This window comes from Telmatherina bonti (assembly GCF_933228915.1).
Source record: "Telmatherina bonti genome assembly, chromosome: 15".
In the NCBI taxonomy this organism is placed as follows: Eukaryota; Metazoa; Chordata; class Actinopteri; order Atheriniformes; family Telmatherinidae; genus Telmatherina; species Telmatherina bonti.
In genome coordinates, this window is record NC_136613.1 from 27,822,868 (window position 1) to 27,841,320 (window position 18,453).

At 39.3% G+C, this 18,453-nt stretch overlaps 1 protein-coding gene across 1 annotated transcript in view; it reads left to right on the top strand.

Moving 5' to 3' along the window:
- Positions 1–18,453, top strand: part of LOC306766896 (partitioning defective 3 homolog B-like) — a 230,308-nt gene that overhangs the window by 84,410 nt on the left and 127,445 nt on the right. The window contains exons 9-12 of the mRNA XM_079254754.1: positions 761–869; positions 2,597–2,736; positions 2,845–2,973; positions 17,914–18,105. Of these exons, the coding sequence (XP_079110880.1) occupies positions 761–869; positions 2,597–2,736; positions 2,845–2,973; positions 17,914–18,105 (570 nt within the window). The remainder of the gene's footprint in view (positions 1–760; positions 870–2,596; positions 2,737–2,844; positions 2,974–17,913; positions 18,106–18,453) is intronic.

The following is an 18,453-nucleotide window of genomic DNA, read 5'->3' on the forward strand; positions in this document are numbered from 1 at the left end:
ATCTGCTCAGTTCATTTATACACATGACAGCGCTTCAGTTTATTTTCATTGGATTCTTTTTGGTCATTGGTCTTTTCATATTGTAAGATTAAAAATAAAGGAAATAAAGCAAACAAAGGAAATGAAAAAGCTTTAATTTGTGTTAAGTAATTCACCTATTTTTTACTGCAAATACTAAATGTGTATAATAAAGTCCAAGTGAATCAGGGATGTCTTCTGAAACGATGTCTGAACAACTGCAAACTGCAAAATCATTGGCATTAATTATTATTTAAGTGGAAGTTGTTGGACGTATAGCCACTGCTAAGGATTGGAGTTAGACCAGAGTTTTGCTCCAACTGAGAGAAAATTAATCAAGATAGTCAAAAACCACGAAGAAATAGACTGAGATATGAGGAGGACATGAAAACCAGCCTCCTAAACCACTCAGCCATGGACTAAGAGACGGAGTGCATACCTCAAAATATATATCTTTTAGCTCGACTAAACTTCCTCTCTGTAGGACAGCGGCGGTTTGTTTTGAGCAGCAGTTAATCATGGTGGAAGCAGCATGTCCTGACATGATTTTGCAGCGTGTAAGAGTGGAAGATTGTATAGATTGCACTGGATGAAGATTGCACTGGACAGAATCATTTTTGCGCCAAAGTAAAATTGTTTGCCAGATTCCCTGTTGAAAAGGGACGATAACTGCAACATTGTAAAAGCTGTATGTTGAAGTATTTATGTCAAGTATTTATCTATCTATCTGTTCTCCATCTAGACCTCCAAGGGGCTGAGTGAGAGCCCCCTCCTTCGGAAAAGCCCTGCCCTCTCCAGCCTCGTGGCCAATAAGAAAGCAGGACGGAGACTGAGGATTGACTTGAAGAAAGGTGCGCAATCACCTGGAACATAACAGTTTCACATGCATTACCAGCCAAAAGTTTGGACACACTTTCCCATTGGATTTAATAAGAAAGTGTGTCCAAACTTTTGACTGGTTAGTGTATATAGATGTCTTTGTAGACAACTTGATCAAAACATTCCTTTAAATTTGACCTTATTGTGAGATATTTACATGCAAAACCTACCCAGATGTCATCCGTTGCAGGTGGAAGTGTTACTTTGCAGCAACTCTGTTATCTGAAGCTGCTTTTCTGTTACATATTTTTTCGCAATATGAAAACAATATTTGTAAGTTTGACAAACAACAATTTTATTGTTTCCATTAAACAGTGTTTAGCGCATTGGCCTCAAGTCTTGTAAAATCTTGTTAATCTGGCAATATTTGACGAAAGTTGTGTTTTTTGTAGGCGCAGCGTTATTTTGAGGTTTTCTACTTGCTGTGGAGAATTTGCTACGGCTTCTTGAAGCTTCTCCCTCATTTTCTTTTCTAAAACTCTGAAATTCGCTGAACTTTGTCCTGCGCCGTGCCATCTTCACCGGAAATTAACTGCGCATGACCCCCCACCCCCCACGCCACATCATTGAACACGTAAATGCGGAAAAAGTGTTTCCATTACACTTTAGCGATATGTTTCTATATCAAAACGTCTTAAAAACCAACTCATGAGAGCATAAAAACTTTTTAGGACTATTTGAGACTTGTTACGAAATGAAGGGTTTTTTCATTAGTGTGTGTCATTGCAATATTTAATTTTTGCGCTATTTTAGGTATAATGGAAACGCATCTTAAGTCTCTTTTGTGTGTAAGTTGTGGCTGTTTTGTAGCTACATTATGTCAAAACGCCTCTGTCACCTTCCTAATACATTTTACATGCAGCGTGTGTGTGTTTCATCAGGTTGTCCAGATTTGTGCTTATTTCAATAAAGCTTCCTCTGTGTCGAGCTCCTTTCCTCTCATGCTTCCTCTCTCCATCTCCCTTATTCCTTCTCTTCAGGGTCTATTAAGTCTTTATTGATCTGTTCATTTCTGCTGATATGAATTCATACTGGACCAAACTGCTGACTGGGCTCTGCTAAAGAGACCAGACTTAATGAGGTCTATAAAACACACAACTGGTCGCTCTGTCTGTGGATGGCCTTTTTCTTCTCACGTGTGTGTATGAGTGCTTTCATACACATTTCTGTGTATGCGTGGACATATTTTCTCCGATTAGGCTTTTAATCTTCATCGCTTCCCCTTCCAGAGCGTTCACTCTCTATTTAGACTGCGTTGCATTCATTCCTCTTCACACCCATTCCTCGTCTCCTCATTTTCTTTCTGCTTACTGGCCCACACCTGAACCCACCTTTTTTTCTTTTTTTTTTAACCTTCCCACCTGCAGATGCTGCAGCTGAAGGGTTTAAAGCGATCACACTCACAATCTTCTATAACTTATCACACATATCGCTATATGTAGTGAAGAACTGAGTCAACATCCACACTGATGCTCTCAGGAGGAGCTTGGTGTGTGTGTGTGTGTGTGTGTGTGTGTGTGTGTGTGTGTGTGTGTGTGTGTGTGTGTGTGTGTGTGTGTGTGTGTGTGTGTGTGTGTGTGTGTGTGTGTGTGTGTGTGTGTGTGTGTGTGTGTGTGTGTGTGTGAGTGAGAGAGAAAGAGAAAGAGGATGACTGCTGATATTTACCATCCAATTCTTGTTTTTGTGTGTCTGTGTCTAGGTTCGGAAGGTCTTGGATTTACTGTAGTAACCAGGGATTCTTCGGTACACGGCCCAGGTCCAATTCTTGTGAAAAACATCCTGCCACGCGGTGCTGCTGTCAAAGATGGACGTCTTCAGTCTGGAGACCGCATACTGGAGGTACAAGACGGCTAAATGTTCTAGTCTAAACCAGATATTTATGAAGACTGCGCTTCAGCCATTTATTACACTTATTCTGTGTGTGTGTGTGTGTGTGTGTGTGTGTAGGTAAATGGTGTGGATATCACTGGCCTGGGCCAAGAGGAGCTGGTCTGCATGCTCCGCAGCACGCGGCAGGGAGAAAGCGTTTCTCTGGTGGTTTTACGGCAGGAAGACATGTTTCTGCCCAGAGAGATGGTAAGAGCTGATCAGTGTTTTATTAACAGTCAGAAAAACAAGATTTTTCTAGTTCTTTGGAAGGTCACCGGTCAGATACAAGGGTGTCCACTGTGCTCCAAGTTATTCTGCATTTAGAATTCAGTCAATGAAACATTTGGGTTTTAGTTTTTGTGAGGAAGAGTCAGCTTGTGTTTTCCTGTCTGTTTCGATCACTTAGAAGAATTACATGGAAACTAAATTTCTAACAGTTTTAGGACCTTTTCACGTATCAAAATGACCTTTGCAGCTTACGCTGTTGAAAAAAAGTATTTGCCTCCTTCTGGATTTCTTGCTATTTTGCAAATATGTCACACTTCAATGTCATCAAAGATCATCATACAAATTTTAAGATTCGACAAACATAATCAGAGTAAATATAAAATACAGTTTTTAAATGGTGAAATCAGGAGAGTGTGATACTTTTTTCATAGCAGTGTAAACGCAGCTTCTTACTGATCATTTCCTGTCATTGTATAAAAAGACCATCTCCATCTTTTGCTGCAAGAAACACCACTTTGTGTATGGCTATGAAGGGAGGTGCTGTCACCTCACCTATAATGGGAACCAGTGGACCGTCCTTAAAAGGGAGGGGGTAAGGGGGCAATAAAACTCCAAACTGCAACTTTGGGAGGCAGTTCTGGTTTCCTCAAATGTGATCCAGGCAGAAACTAGCCATGGAGAGTTGTTAAGGTGTTAACAAAGAGGAGCAACGATGTTAACATGAAACTTTATATGGAAAAATGCTTTTTTTTTCGATTTGGTTTTAGGAAAAAATGTGCACATGTTTAGTTCTTTAAAACTTATGTAATGTTTGGAAGCTGCTTTGCAGAATAATTTGGATCACTATATTCTAAGTGGCTGGCTATGAAAATGCTCTTCTTATCATTTATAGTTTGATTTTTAAAATCCAAATGATCATCTAACTTAATGTGATTTTCTGTGATTGAAACGTCACTTTGACTGTCATTTGTATGGATTATTTAGGAGACATTTAGAACCCATCATTTCATTATTCATCTCTATTTCAGTTTTTAAGTCTAATTGATCAGTTTTTGATTTAATCAACAGAGATGCCAGGACGATTCACAGCTCGGCAGACTCCTTTTCTAGATATTAACTTCTTATGTCGATGAGGGCTTTGCTGTATGACTTCTGAATGAAGATTATTATACTTCTCTGTCCAGCGATATCCTCCCTTTTTAACTCCACTCTACATTAATACAATAGTGTAATAGAGAATTCCACTCAACCAATCAATCAGGCTTATTGTAAAGTTTGAAGCTGTGCAGTATGAATGATGCATTGTTTTGCTTGCTAGGCATGTTGTTTATGCTGCATTTCAACCCTGTTTTTTCTCAGAATAAACATCATGTATTCAAACTGCTTCTTCTCTCCTCGCATTTTTCTAACTTTGCATGATCAACAATAGTGCATGTGCTGATAATAATACATTCCTTATTTTTAACATATCGTTTTTCCTTCGTACACTTTCACTGGATGTTTTCAATCTACTTCTATATTCGCTGTACTGTCAACTCTCAAACTATCCTCTTGGTTTGATAAGATTTGTATGAAACTTAACCAGTCTGGTGATGAATCAGGATTATAACTCTCCTCAATGACTTTTAGCCTCCACTTGTTTTGCTTTCACGCTTAGATAAAACCAAATAAGGAAATGAAAGTAGATAAGACTTAATTTTATTAAATAAAATTGCTTTTATCTCCCTTCCTCCTGTCCTGCACATCAGTGGTTTATGTTTCTCCTGTCCCTTTCTGTCTTGCTCTTATTGTGCCTCTTTCCTTTGTGCCTGTGTCCGTTCCTGTCGAGTGACGTTTCCTCAGCGGCTGCTACGATGTTTCAAACGTGCGCATGTGACCTTGAGCCCCATAGGAAGTTCTGTTTCTGCCGACAGGAAAATGAGACAAGTCTTAGTTTATGTGCATCTGTTAACTTTTCTAAATACTTCATCCAGAATTCACTGTTATGTCTTAACTCTGTGGAATCTTTTTCTTTTTTTGCTTAATTGATTCACTGATCATGTTATGTGTCCACTCACAACCATTCTGCTACAACAAGACACTTTATCACTGTACCAATACACAGCAAACTAAACCTGAATTCTCGCATCACTAAGTGAGTCAAAATATTTCAAGTTTCCATTATAGATTGCTGTGTAAACACATTGCCTTTCAAAATGGTTCATTCCCATCCCAAGTTGTTCAAGGAGCTTTTGCAGATTGGTTAAATGCCACGCCACAGACTGCAGATGACTGGACGTCTGAGGTGAAACTAATTGATTGTTCCTATCACTTGTATGCTGAACAAATCACAACATGCTGTGATTGGATGAACTAGAATTACAAATAATGAGAAAAAAGCATTTCTTTGGTGGAGACTTTGCTAAACTTGCGGTTTTCTTGCCGCTTTACCATCCAGCATGACTACGTTGGTATAAGACCACAATGTCACACAGCCGGTCAGGAAACTGAATTCCCATCTGTCCTGTTTTATTCCTCCAAGCTTGCTTAAAAAAAATCTCAGTATTTTCCTTTTGTATAGAAAAGTGTCCATCACGATGTGTCCCATAGGTGAAGTATTGTTCTGACTTCCCCTCAGCTCTTTTGAAAGCTGCTCTCTGATTCAAGGTCGCTGCTTGTGTCTGCTGGAATAAAAAAATTGCCCCACAGATTGATTCTTGATTTGCTTAAATCTGCTGAACCCAGATTAACAAAAGGAAAGTCAAAGGATTCATAGTTGGGTGTTATTTAGTTCCACACGTGTACAAGAACACGGTGAAATTACAGCATTCATAGACATCACAAAGTGGATTTTTCTCTGCTTGTTCTGTAGCTGCCATCGACTTTAAATCAGGGATTTCTTTTTCAACAACTGACTTTGTGCAAACTTGCTTGATTTTTTTTTAAGGTTTACATTAATGCTTTCCTCTAGGTGTTGACCATGTTTTCTATTTATAGTTGCCCATTCTGGCCATTTCATAGGACCAATGCCCTTATCTCTGAATACCTGCACAAGAGCTTGATTAAGTTATTTATTGAAGTATGACCAATGTTGTGTTAAAGAGGTGTTCAAAACTTTCTGCTGTCTGTTATTTTCTTTGTGGGAGATCACCATGCATGCACATATATAACTGAAATCATGGTTTAGGTGTCTGACTTCTTTTGAATGGTGAATTTTCTCGGATCAGGCTGCAGTCTTAAAATCTGGACCCACTTTAGCAACCATGATGGACAGGGACTCCTATTAGATTGATTTATTTTTATTATTATTTGATTGGAATTTTGTTGTTTTAATCACTCACGCCTTTTCTTTTTATGTAGAAAAATGTGCATTATGTGGAACTTTGGAGTATGGATCATTTGCTTTTTCCCATTTAACTGGTCAAGCATATTCATACAGACATTCAAAATTCAACTACTTTATAATGGTGTTTTAATCTGGTTTGAAGAATTTCCAATTTTTCATTATTCAAAGGGAACTAGCATGTTTTGGTCAGACGAACACAGTAATTAGACTTTTTCCTGGTATATTATCAGAAAGGTTTAAACAACGGGGAGCCATGCATTACACAGTTTTAATGCATGATGTGGAGTCTAGAACATCACAATACGCAGCGTTGCTATGGTGATGCCGGTAGCGTAGTAATATAACAGATTTAACTTGCAGAACTACATGTGCTTATGTACAAAAACAATGCTTGCCATTAGGATTATCACTGACCATGGTATAAACACATTGAAAGTAGCCTCTACCATCATCTGTTGACACTACACAACTTGGATTGCTTACCCCCATAAAGATACAGGAAACTATAGCTGGATATACATTTCTTTATAGTTATTAATAGACTTAAAAAAGTGAATGCCACTTTGATTCGATACTCAGTTGGGAAGTCTTGTAAATGCACAGCAGTTTTCATACTTTGAATAAATACTTAGAAAAAGCTGCTTCTGATTGCTAAACTGAATTGAAACCCCAAAATTTGTCCCTATTGAAGAGTTTTAATTCTTCTGCCCCTACCTCAGTTTAGAGGTAATTATTCTCTAACCCAGGGGTGTCCAGTTCTGGTCACTGAGGGCCACCATCCTGCAGGTTTTCCATGTATTCCTGTTCCAACACACCTGAATCAAAGTAATCAGTCATTGTGCAGAACTTCATTGGCTGTTGGACCCATTTAATGGAGTTAGGTGTGTTGGAGCAGAGATACATCAAAATCCTGCAGGATTATGGCCCCTTGAGTACCGTCTTTGGTTAAGTCAAACCATCTGTTGCCTGGTTTCACTAGAGCTTTATCTTTTGCTGAGCAGGTACAGGTTTGTCCCTGTCTTTTTTGGGTGGAACTAAAGGAAGTTAGAGGTGCTTGCCAGTGTCTTTTAGTCTTTTGGTCAAAATCACACATCTCCATCTCATTAGTTTATAATCGAGAGGTTTCTTCAGTACAAAAAGGAAGTACGTACTCTGAGATTGCTTAGAGACACTCAGATTAAAGTTAAGTTCATATTAAATTTTGTATTTTGTAATGTGCTTCCAAAGTTGTTGTTTTATACAAATCATTAGACACAGTTGCAGCTATTTTTAGAGTGTGTTCCAGCAGACGTGAAGCATCAGTATGGTCAGAGTTTCTGCATCCTTGTGCTTCATGCTGCTTTGTTTGTGTTTACGGAGGGGAAACAGAAGAAGGATGATGATGAAATGATGGAAGGATCTTGTCTTGCTTCTCCTCCCCCTCTTCCGTTGTCTCATTTTAGCCCACCATCTGGTGTTGTCTGCTAATGTGTGCGCTTGCTGTAGAACAAAGACATTACACCACCTCTCTACACACACTTTTACTGAGCAGCTGAACTGTGACATATAACATATTCATACACTATCTACAATATAGCAAGCATACATCCCTGCTGTGTAAGCTCTCCTGCAGGCCTTTTGTACACAAACACACACTATCACTCACACGCAACATGGAGCAACTTTTTTGTTTTCTTTCAGCAACTGTCTTCGCAGACAAACAAGCGCACGCTGACTTGGCAAGTGTCTTGAAACTAATGTTTGAGTCAGTGATGCTCTTTTCTGCCTCCAAACAATTCACACATCTTTCGTCCTCCTCTATCTTCATTTATTTATTTATCTCAGTCTAAAAGTGACCTTTGTTTTTTTTTATTTTTCACCTAAGTTAAAAAGATTGAACTTATTTCAGTCAATAGAATAAAAACACCAAACTAAACAATTCCCAGTTTAAACTTAAATAAAATAAGCAGGTGTTGTTGTTGTACAACCATCGCACATGGAAAATGAGTCAAATGTTACGTTTGTCAATGTATCTCACAAAATGCAGTAAAAGTAAACATTTGGATGAGAAACAACCATTATGTTTGGTTTCAAACATTTTAGAAAGTTTTATTTTGTTTAAAATATCTTTCTGTGATACCATTAAAGCTACTATGACATTTCTAGCTGCAAATTTATTCATTACACATTAAAACATCTATTAAATCTATGAATTTTGATACATGCTCAGACTTGAAATTAAACATTAAGTTTCAGTGGAACTTTTCAGTTTTATCAAGAATCTGTAAACAAACTTTCAGGTGTGAAACTGCACTTAAAAAAAATACTAAGTGAGATAAGATTGAATGAAATTTCTCTGATGGAGGCAGATTTAAGTTAAACAGCTTATGCTTCCTTTAAACACAAAAGCGTAAACAATGCTGAAGTATTTGTAGCTCGGTCGGGGTTTTATGTAAGGCTCTGCTGGGTTTTTGTAGCAGGAAACTCTTTTAAATGCCAGATGTTGCTCAGACACGTTCTGACATGAAATCAGTAAACAGCAACTGGTAACAAAGCTGCTTTATTGAACAGTTTCTTCACTCTGATTATGCCTCATCCATCACCACTGCAACCAGTGCTGGTGTGGTTCGTCCACTCAGTCTGTTGTCTCTTTGTGTGTATGTGTTACATCTTACTGATACTGTCGCCTGTGTGACCTCAGAGTTACTACAGTAGATCCCCCATCTGTTACGCCCTCAGAGACCTGTCTCTTCTCACACATGCACGCAAACACACACAGAAACTCTTTGGCAGCTTGGAGTCTCTGCAGGAGCTGCCATCATCCCAGTGGAGAGCAGTCGAGAAGGGTATCGCATCTCTCTTCTCTTCTGTCTCCGACTTTCTCTCTGCCGCTTATCGGAGCTCTTTCAGCTCCATCATCTTACTGTTCCCACATCGCTGTTGTGTCTTCAAGTGCTCAGGACATAAGCCTCCCTCGTAGTCATGCACGTCAGGTCTGGGTTTAGGTCTCAATTCAATTCAATTCAACTTTATTTATATAGCGTCAAATCACGGCAATGCCATCTCAAGACGCTTTACAGACAGAGGGGAAAACATAATGAAGGCCAATTCATAATAGCCTATATAAGGAAACCAACAGATTGAGTTGAGTCCAACTCAATCTCCCATCCTGAGCAAGCACACTGGCAACAGTGGGAAGGAAACAACTCCCTTTTAACAGGAAGGAAACCTCCGGCAGAACCCGGCTCAGGACAGGCAGCCATCTGCCTCTGCTGTGTGGGGGGAAGAGGACAGAAAGACAACAGACAACAGGAACTGCTACTCCCGGCCAGGGAGACCTGCTGAGACAGGAGACATACATGTTAATGATACAACACTGTTATGGGGGGGGGTAAAAGAAAGAGATAAAGAGAAAAAGAAAGAAGCTCAGTGTATCAGGAAATGTCCCTCAGCAGTCTAAACCTATAGCAGCATAACTAAGGGATGCTAACCATCCCTAGCTATAGGACTTATCAAAAAGATAAGTCTTCAGCCTAGTCTTAAAGGTGGGGAGGGTGTCTGCTTCCCTGACACTAACTGGGAGCTTATTCCATAAGAGAGGGGCCTGATAACCAAAGGCTCTGCCTCCTGCTCGGCTCTTTGAAACTCTAGGAACCACAAGTAAGCCTGCAGTCTGCGAACGAAGTACTCTGCTTGGTATATAAGGAACAATGAGGTCTTTGATATAAAGTGGTGCCTGGTTGTGGAGGGCTTTATATGTAAGGAAAAGGATTTTAAATTCTATTCTAGATTCAACAGGCAGCCAATGAAGAGAGGCTAAAACTGGAGAAATATGATCTCTCCTGCTGGTTGTGGTCAGGACTCTGGCTGCAGAATTCTGGATCAGCTGAAGGGTTTTCAGGGCATATTTAGGACAGTCCAGTAATAGAGAGTTACAGTAATCTAGTCTCGAAGTAACAAAAGCGTGAACCAGTTTTTCTGCATCACTCTGAGACAGAATGTCCCTAATTTTGGCTATATTACGTAAATGAAAGAAGGCTGTTTTAGTAACCTGCTTAATATGTGGGCCAAAGGACAGGTCAGGGTCAAATATTACTCCAAGGTTTCTCACTGTAGCACTGGAAGCTAAAGTAATGCCATCCAGGTTCATTACAAAACCGGAAAATTTAGCTCTGAGTTTTTCAGATCCAACGAGAATTACTTCAGTCTTATCTGAGTTTAAGAGGAGAAAATTTCTAGACATCCAAGTCTTTATGTCGATGAGACAACTTTGTAGCCTATTGGGCTGATTTGTTTCATCTGGTTTAAAGGATAAGTATATCTGAGTATCATCTGCATAACAATGAAAGTTTATTCCATGCTGTCTAATAATTTTGCCTAAAGGGAGCATATATAGCGTGAAGAGTATTGGTCCAAGTACAGAACTTTGAGGAACTCCATGACTTACTGTAGTTTGTGAGGAGGACTTGTCATTTACATGAACGAACTGAAGTCTATCAGATAAATATGATTTAAACCAGCTTAACGCTGTACCTGTAATTCCAATCACCTGTTCTAGTCTTTGTAACAGAATGTTATGATCGACTGTATCAAATGCAGCACTAAGATCAAGCAAGATAAGTACGGACACAAGTCCTTTGTCTGAGGCCATAAGAAGGTCATTAGTAACTTTCACCAATGCTGTCTCAGTACTATGATGAGCTCTAAATCCTGACTGAAACTCCTCGCATAAATTATTTCTGCTCAGGTGGGCATGTAGCTGAGCTGAAACTATTTTCTCCAGAATTTTGGACATAAACGGGAGGTTAGATATAGGTCTATAATTTGCTATCACCTCTGGATCCAGAGATTGCTTTTTAAGTAAAGGCTTGATTACAGGAGTTTTAAATGATTGTGGTACATATCCTGTCACTAAAGACATATTGATAAGACTTAGTAGTGATGTATTAATTAAAGGGAAAATGTCCTTAAAGAGGCTCGTTGGGAGAGGGTCTAAGATACAGGTGGATGGTTTAGATGAAGCTATTATTTTAGTTAATTCAGAGGGTTGGACAGGACAGAAACTATTTAGACACAAGTCAGATCCTGGTTCTAAGGATGCTTCGGAGACCACAACAGGCTCAACATTATGGTGTCAATTTTATTCCTGAAAAAATACATGAAATCATCACAGCTAAGTGAGAAAGGAATACATGGCTCCACAGCGCTCCGGCTCCCAGTAAGCCTAGCTACAGTGCTGAAAAGAAACCGAGGGTTGTTTTTGTTTTCCTCTATCAATGATGAATAATAAGCTGTTCTTGCTGTACGTAAGGCTTTTTTGTATACGCTTAAACTTTCTTTCCAGGTTAAGTGAGACTCCTCTAGTCCTGATGAACGCCATCTATTTTCCAAACGCCTTGATGCCTGTTTTAGAGCTCGAAGCTGGGAATTAAACCAGGGAGCCTTCATAATCTTACCTAATTTCTTCTTCTTTAGGGGAGCAACATTATCCAAGGTTGTACGCATTGAAGCTGTTATAGTATCAGCATGTTGATTAATCTGAGCAGGAGTAAGGCTTAAAGGGGGACTCTGTCATGCTAACACATGGTAGATGTGAAAAAATTGATTCAATTGATTGTTTAAATTTTGTAATATTATTGTCTGATAAACATCTACTATAGTAGAATTTATTTTTGGTCAGTGAGTAATCAAATAAAGTGAATTCAAAGGTTAATAAGAAGTGATCGGACAAGACAGGGTTTTGAGGAAATACTTTGAGCCTATCAGTCTCAATACCATATGTTAGAACAAGATCAAGAGTATGGCCATGAGAGTGAGTGGCTCCATTGACATTTTGTGAAAACCCAATTGAGTTTAGAATAGAGCTAAAGGAAATGTTTAAACTATCATTTTCATCGTCAACATGAATATTAAAATCACCTAGTACAATGACCTTATCAGTAGTCAGCACTAACTCAGACAAGAGATCAGAGAATTCGGTCAGAAACTCGGAGTAAGGTCCAGGTGGGCGATACACTAATGCTAAAAGGAGCGGTTTCTCTGAATTCCATTTTGGATGAGATAAATTTAATGTCAGGAATTCAAAGGATTTATAGTTAGTTTTGTGCTTAGGATTAATTAAAAATTCGGACTTAAAGATAGCTACAACACCTCCTCCTCTGCCTGTAGTTCTAGGAATGTGAAAGTTTTAATAGTTAGCTGGCGTAGCTTCATTAATACTAACATAATCCTCTTGCTGTAACCAGGTTTCCGTAAGACAGAATAAATCAATGTGGTGATCACCTATCAAGTCATTGACTAATAAAGACTTATTTGGGAGGGATCTAATATTCAGTAGACCACACTTTATTGTCTTATTTTCAGATTTTATTAGATCCATTATTTTTATTTTTATGAGGTTTTCACGATTAACCCCAGAAGTGTTTTTGTGTTGTTTAATTCTTACTGCTGGGAAGTTGTATAAGGTCAGAATGGGGTTTTGGGTGGGCGGCGGCAGGTGGGAAGCTGCAGAAAAGTGTGTAGGACTACAATTCTGCCTCCTGGTCCCAACCCTGAGTATTTGTCTCAGGGATGGACATGGGTTTTTCAAAGCGCTCTTACTCTTAGCAAAGAATCTTAGCAAAGAATCATTCAGCTTTGCTGCATCTGACTCGTGTCAGCTTTAGCTGCTACAAATTGACTTAAGTCCGTTTGTGCCTAATTGAATTAACACAAGGCGCACATCTGTCCAGCTAAGGCCTATAAGTCGATGGTATGTCATCAAGCCTGGACACAGAATATAATGAAGGAAAATGGACTCAGTACGATTAAATGTGTAATACAGGACGACCTTTTTGTACATAACCTTGGGTACTTACAAATATGTTAATCCACAGATAAATACTAATCAGAGCAGGTAAAACAAATATCCATGTTATAAATAGTAAAAACAATGTTTTACATGAATAATTTTAACATCAGCCTTACAGATGTGATCATTTCAAGCATAAAAAAAAAAAAACCCAAAAAAACCTCTGTGCATAAAAATCATTAATTGTGTATGCATTGCACTGTCTTATGCATACAGGTTAGCTTTTAGGTGCATGTGGGATTTTGAGACTCCTTTTTTACATCCACACTATCACAAATACACGGTGCGTTTAAGTGCAGGTGGAAAGCAGGATCATCTGGAATTTAAATGGAATTTATTCTCCGGTTAATTCAATTCTATTCTATTTGTTTCTATTTGTTCCTATTTTTTTCTATTGTCATTTAGCAGACGCTATTATCCAAAGCGACTTACACACCCCGATGTGCCTATTTGGGGCAGCTTGGGGTTCAGTATCTTGCCTCAGGACACTTCGGCACATAGTGAGGGGAAACATGGAATCAGTCTCTCAACTTTCCAGGTGAAAGACGAATGCTCTTCCTCCTGAACTACAGCCGCCCATTTCTAAGTGAGAGGGGTGTATACTGTGTTGGAATAGTTGATGTTTATGTGTGAAATTGAACCTGTGTTTGCAATTACAAAAAATTATACATTTACACTTTGGTAGCCATACTGTCTATACATTTTCCAGATCTGAGCTGCTTGAGCAAATCTCAGCAAATTTACTGAGATTTTCCTAAATGGCACCTTTAGGCTACCAGGGTTGTCCAAAGTCAGTCCTTTTGGACCGCTGTCCTGCAGGTTCTGCATATTTTCCTGCTTCAACACACCTGATTCAAATTAAACGGATGGAACCGCCGATGTACTTCAACACAATGACTCATTCATTTAGATCAGGTGTGTTGGAGCAGGGATACATGGAAGACCTTCAGGATAGTGGCCCTCAAGAACCGGAGGTGCAGATAATATGTGAAGCTCCCATTTTAAAAGTTTGGTTATGATTCTTCCTCTGCATGGCTTTAAATGAAGGCCGGCAGCTTTACTCCAGGCGTTGGAGGAGACAGAGATGGAGACTATTGGATGACGGGGGGACGTCTCTAGGTGGTCGGAGACGGGACGGTTATTTCCATAAGTGATAAGTTTGATGTCAGGTGTGATCCATAGGAGTGCTTCACTTCAGCCTTCAGTGTGTGCCTGAATGTGGCCACTACAACATTTAATCTCAGGGTGTACTTATGTTTTGTCTTGTTAAATGGATCCTCAGGCGGTGGTTCCAACATCCCCGGGCTTTCCACACACCTCCGCCAAATCATCATTTTACCTCTCATGTCTTTTGTCATTTAATTTTTCTGTACATCTCTCCTGCTTCATTTCTCCTCTAGAGGTGATGCAGGCAAAGTAGATGAGCGTTCTCACTCATTTTCACATAATACGTCTCTCCATCATCCCCTCCCTCACATTTTCTGGCTGCGTTTAATAAAAACTCACACACACCAACTGAGCTGTCTTTCTGATAGCATGTCCTCCTGTTGATCCATCATCGCGGCATCCATTTAAATGTTAAATGACCTACATGAGAAGGTTCATCTGTGCAAACGGCTTTTTTTCCTCTTCTTTTTCTTTTCCTGTAACTGGATAGATTTGATGGAGTTAATGTAGCAAAGAATCAAACACCTTTTTATGGCCACAAATGGAAAGCAGACACATCAAGGCTCACTGCAGTTTTTTATTTTCGCATTACGCAGAAATGTCCACCCATCACCGCAATGAGGCTGGAATAATAGAAATGTTTCATGAAATTGTGTGTTGCTTTGGGAGATTCAGTGTTTTCCTGTGTGTGTGTCGTGCTCCCTGAAAAACAAAGACCTTGTTTATTGTTTTTTTTAAGCAGATTCTTCCTCTGTTTGCCCTGTTTTAAATCCACACACAGCTCTGACGACTGGGCAGGTAAATCATTGAAGCTAAGCTCATTCGTTCCTTTATTGGGAGATTTAATTCACCCAGAAAAAAACAAAAAAACAACTTGACATATTTGCATATTTTTGTCAGATTCCATAAAACATTTCGCAGCTCCGTGGGTGGTCCTGACCTCTAGCTGAGAACTGCTAGTTCAGACATTCATGAGGCATAACATCTCTCATCATCTGCTTCAAATTCACTCTGGCATTAGTTTTCATTTGTGCTGAGTTTAAGAAAAGGAAATAATGAATAACAAAAGAAAAGAAGTTGAATCTGATAAATAAAAAGATGTAGAAATGGTGGAAAAACTGAAAAAATTACCAAAACAGAGACGTAGCCGTAGACACAATTTTAGACTCCTAATGAACTCTGAATTTAATTATGCACAGAAAGTAGTAAACATTTGTCTGCAGGGGGGTTTAGAAGTTCTTTCCAAGGTCGGAGAGCTTCCTATCAGGTCTGGACAGTTAGTCTGACTTTGGATTTTCCAGCAGGGAAAACAGTTTTCTGCAGAGCGGAAGACTTTGTGTCGGCTTAACGCTGTTAAACCTTCAATCCCTGCAGACAAACAGAGTCTAAACCTGACACTGCTGACCCACGCAAACACACTCACACAGACCAAATTCATGTATGTATACCAGCAGCTACACAAACATGGGAAGTCCATGAGTCAGAAACGAAACTGCACCCACAGAAATGTTGAGGAAAACCAGGAAATATTATAAAAACACTAAAATGATCCTGCTTGGATCTAAACAATATTCTAAAACCTGTCACTGAAGGTCTTATTTGCTTTGTGAAACACGTTGAATTTGCATTATTAATACCCTTTTTTATGTGGTTGGATATTATTTTAGACAGTGTTTCTGGTTTCTGGTTCATGAACACGTTTCTTTTCTTTTCTAAACCACTCAGCCCTCCCAGTAAAATGTAAATGAAGTCCAACGGTGGCAAACAACGTCTGCAAACAGAAATGTATGAACTGCAAAGTATTTGCTTGTTTTAAATGAAGATGTTTACAGACAGAAACAAAAAGCTGTTTAGTTGAGGACATCATGATGCATCAGTGTGTGGTTTTGGTTCGAAAGCTTGAAGTATTCTCATAATTTTTTAAAAAAAGATTATTTAATACTTGTACCAAAAAGTGTATAAATATGCTGTCAAAGAAGATTAAAAAAATTTAATTAAAAAATAGAAAAATTCTTCACCCGACTGCAGGTTAAGAACATCCAACAGATTTGTCATGACCTGCATGTGTTTACTCTTCTGTAAAATCATATTTTCACAACTAAAAAGAGCCTTTTTTTTAAGTTATGTTGCAAAATATTTTCAGATTTAATATTTTGTCACAGTGTTGGTTTGGTTTTCAACTCTTTAGTCCTGATAGATTTAGGCTGAGCTTCTGAAACTTGAAGATTAGCTCAAGATAGCTTTGAAGGTCTGAACCTTCAAAACCATCTTGTGTCAGATCTTAGTAAAAGGTCCACACACCCTCCAACAAGCACTGCGGTTCAGACAAAATTATGTGGTAAAGATTACTCCACGGGCACAATCTGTTCACAAATGGAAGTTATTCATATCGTACAAACGCAACATGAGGGAGAGGAGAGGAGAAATAAAAGAGCAGAGAGAAAGAGAAAGGAGATGAGGTTGCACCAGAAAGAAACGGCCTCGGCTGTTCCATCGCAACAGGAAAAACTAGACAAGCTGGAAGGAAAAACACAGACCTGCAACCTTTTACAGGAAAAGAAAGACAAACTTAAACAATGAAAACATGTAAGAGTGACAAACAAGCTGAAAAAGCAGAATAATATAAATACAGTAAAAGAAAGCATGAATCACATTAATAGAAACATCTGCAACAAAAAGGTAAAACTGAACATAACCGCAGTGATTAATGATAAACACAGCAGGACAACATGGTGACTGTCAGCATGCAGGTTAGTAAAATATCAGGAGTGATGAGGGATCCGTGTGGTCATGCGCATGTGATCGGGTCTCTGCAGAGATCAGTAGCACACCAGAAGTTTAGCAGTTCCCCTAATAAACATTCATCCAGAGTGTGTTCTTTTTTTCCCTTCTCCATGCTGTTTAGCTTATAGCACATTTCAGATGATGTAGATACCCTAATCTATGTGAGGTGCAGTGGTGTTAGCTCTCTCTCACTCCCCATCAACGACTTCAATTCTTTCTTTCCTTCTTTGTTTACAGTATTTTCCCACCAACTCTGCTTCAGACACAGTCATTACTGCCATACCTGCTCCTTAATAATATGTTTCTTTCACCGCCTTTCTGGGTCATTTTTTATCTCTGCGGTTTTTTTTTTTCCTCCTTCAGATTTACCATCTTCCCTCTTTATATTCCCCATGCTTCTTTTGTCCCCCCGGCTCTCTGTGTTTGCCGTATTCCTCAATTACCTCTCGAAAATGCGCAATTTTTATTGATATTGCTGAGCAGAGAGGGAAAGAAAATGGGTGTATAAAAGCAGACAGTCCAAATGGATTTCTTTTTTTTTTTTTCTCTTTCTTTCTTTTCTTCAGACTCTGACCACTATTTTTCAGTCGCAGAGAAATTTAGCTAAAAAGCACCTTGTGATGGTTTTGCTCAAATGGAAAAGCTTTTAGTTTAGCTTCTCAGGCCCGATAAGATGAACTGTGTCTCTGCATCCCCATCCCTGTTAGCAGTCCTCTCCCTGCATCATTGATGTGATTCATCCCCCAACCTCTTCTTCTTCTTTTTTTGTTGGTTTTGTTTTTCTTTTTTGTATTTAACCTTCTCTTCCTCCCAGAAGGATGATGTACCCCGTGCGCCAGGCGTAGTTTTGGAGAACGGGAAGGAGCAGCTCATGTTCGAGGTTCCTCTCAATGACACCGGCTCTGCGGGACTTGGCGTCAGCCTCAAAGGGAACAAGTCCAGAGAGACTGGAGAGGATCTGGGAATCTTCATCAAATCCATCATACATGGAGGGGCTGCATACAAGGTGACATGATAATCGCAGTCACAGAGCGCACTCCCTCACATTTTAATCATTCTCTCTGCTTCTACACACATGCTCAAAAAAGGATACACAATCACGAATGATAACCGAGATCAGGATAAACCTGTGGAACATAAACACATTTTACTCACCTCAGCTTCCTCCACCTCTCTGTGCGCCTCCTCTGTTCATCTTTTAACCTCTTATTCATCACACTTGAAATACTATAAAGGACAGGCAAGCAAATGTGCACACACACACTCACGCACCGGGTGCAGCTGCATGTCACAGACTCACAGAAATAAATGGAAAAGCATCTGACGTTGAATCATTGCAGGTCTGACAGGCGGA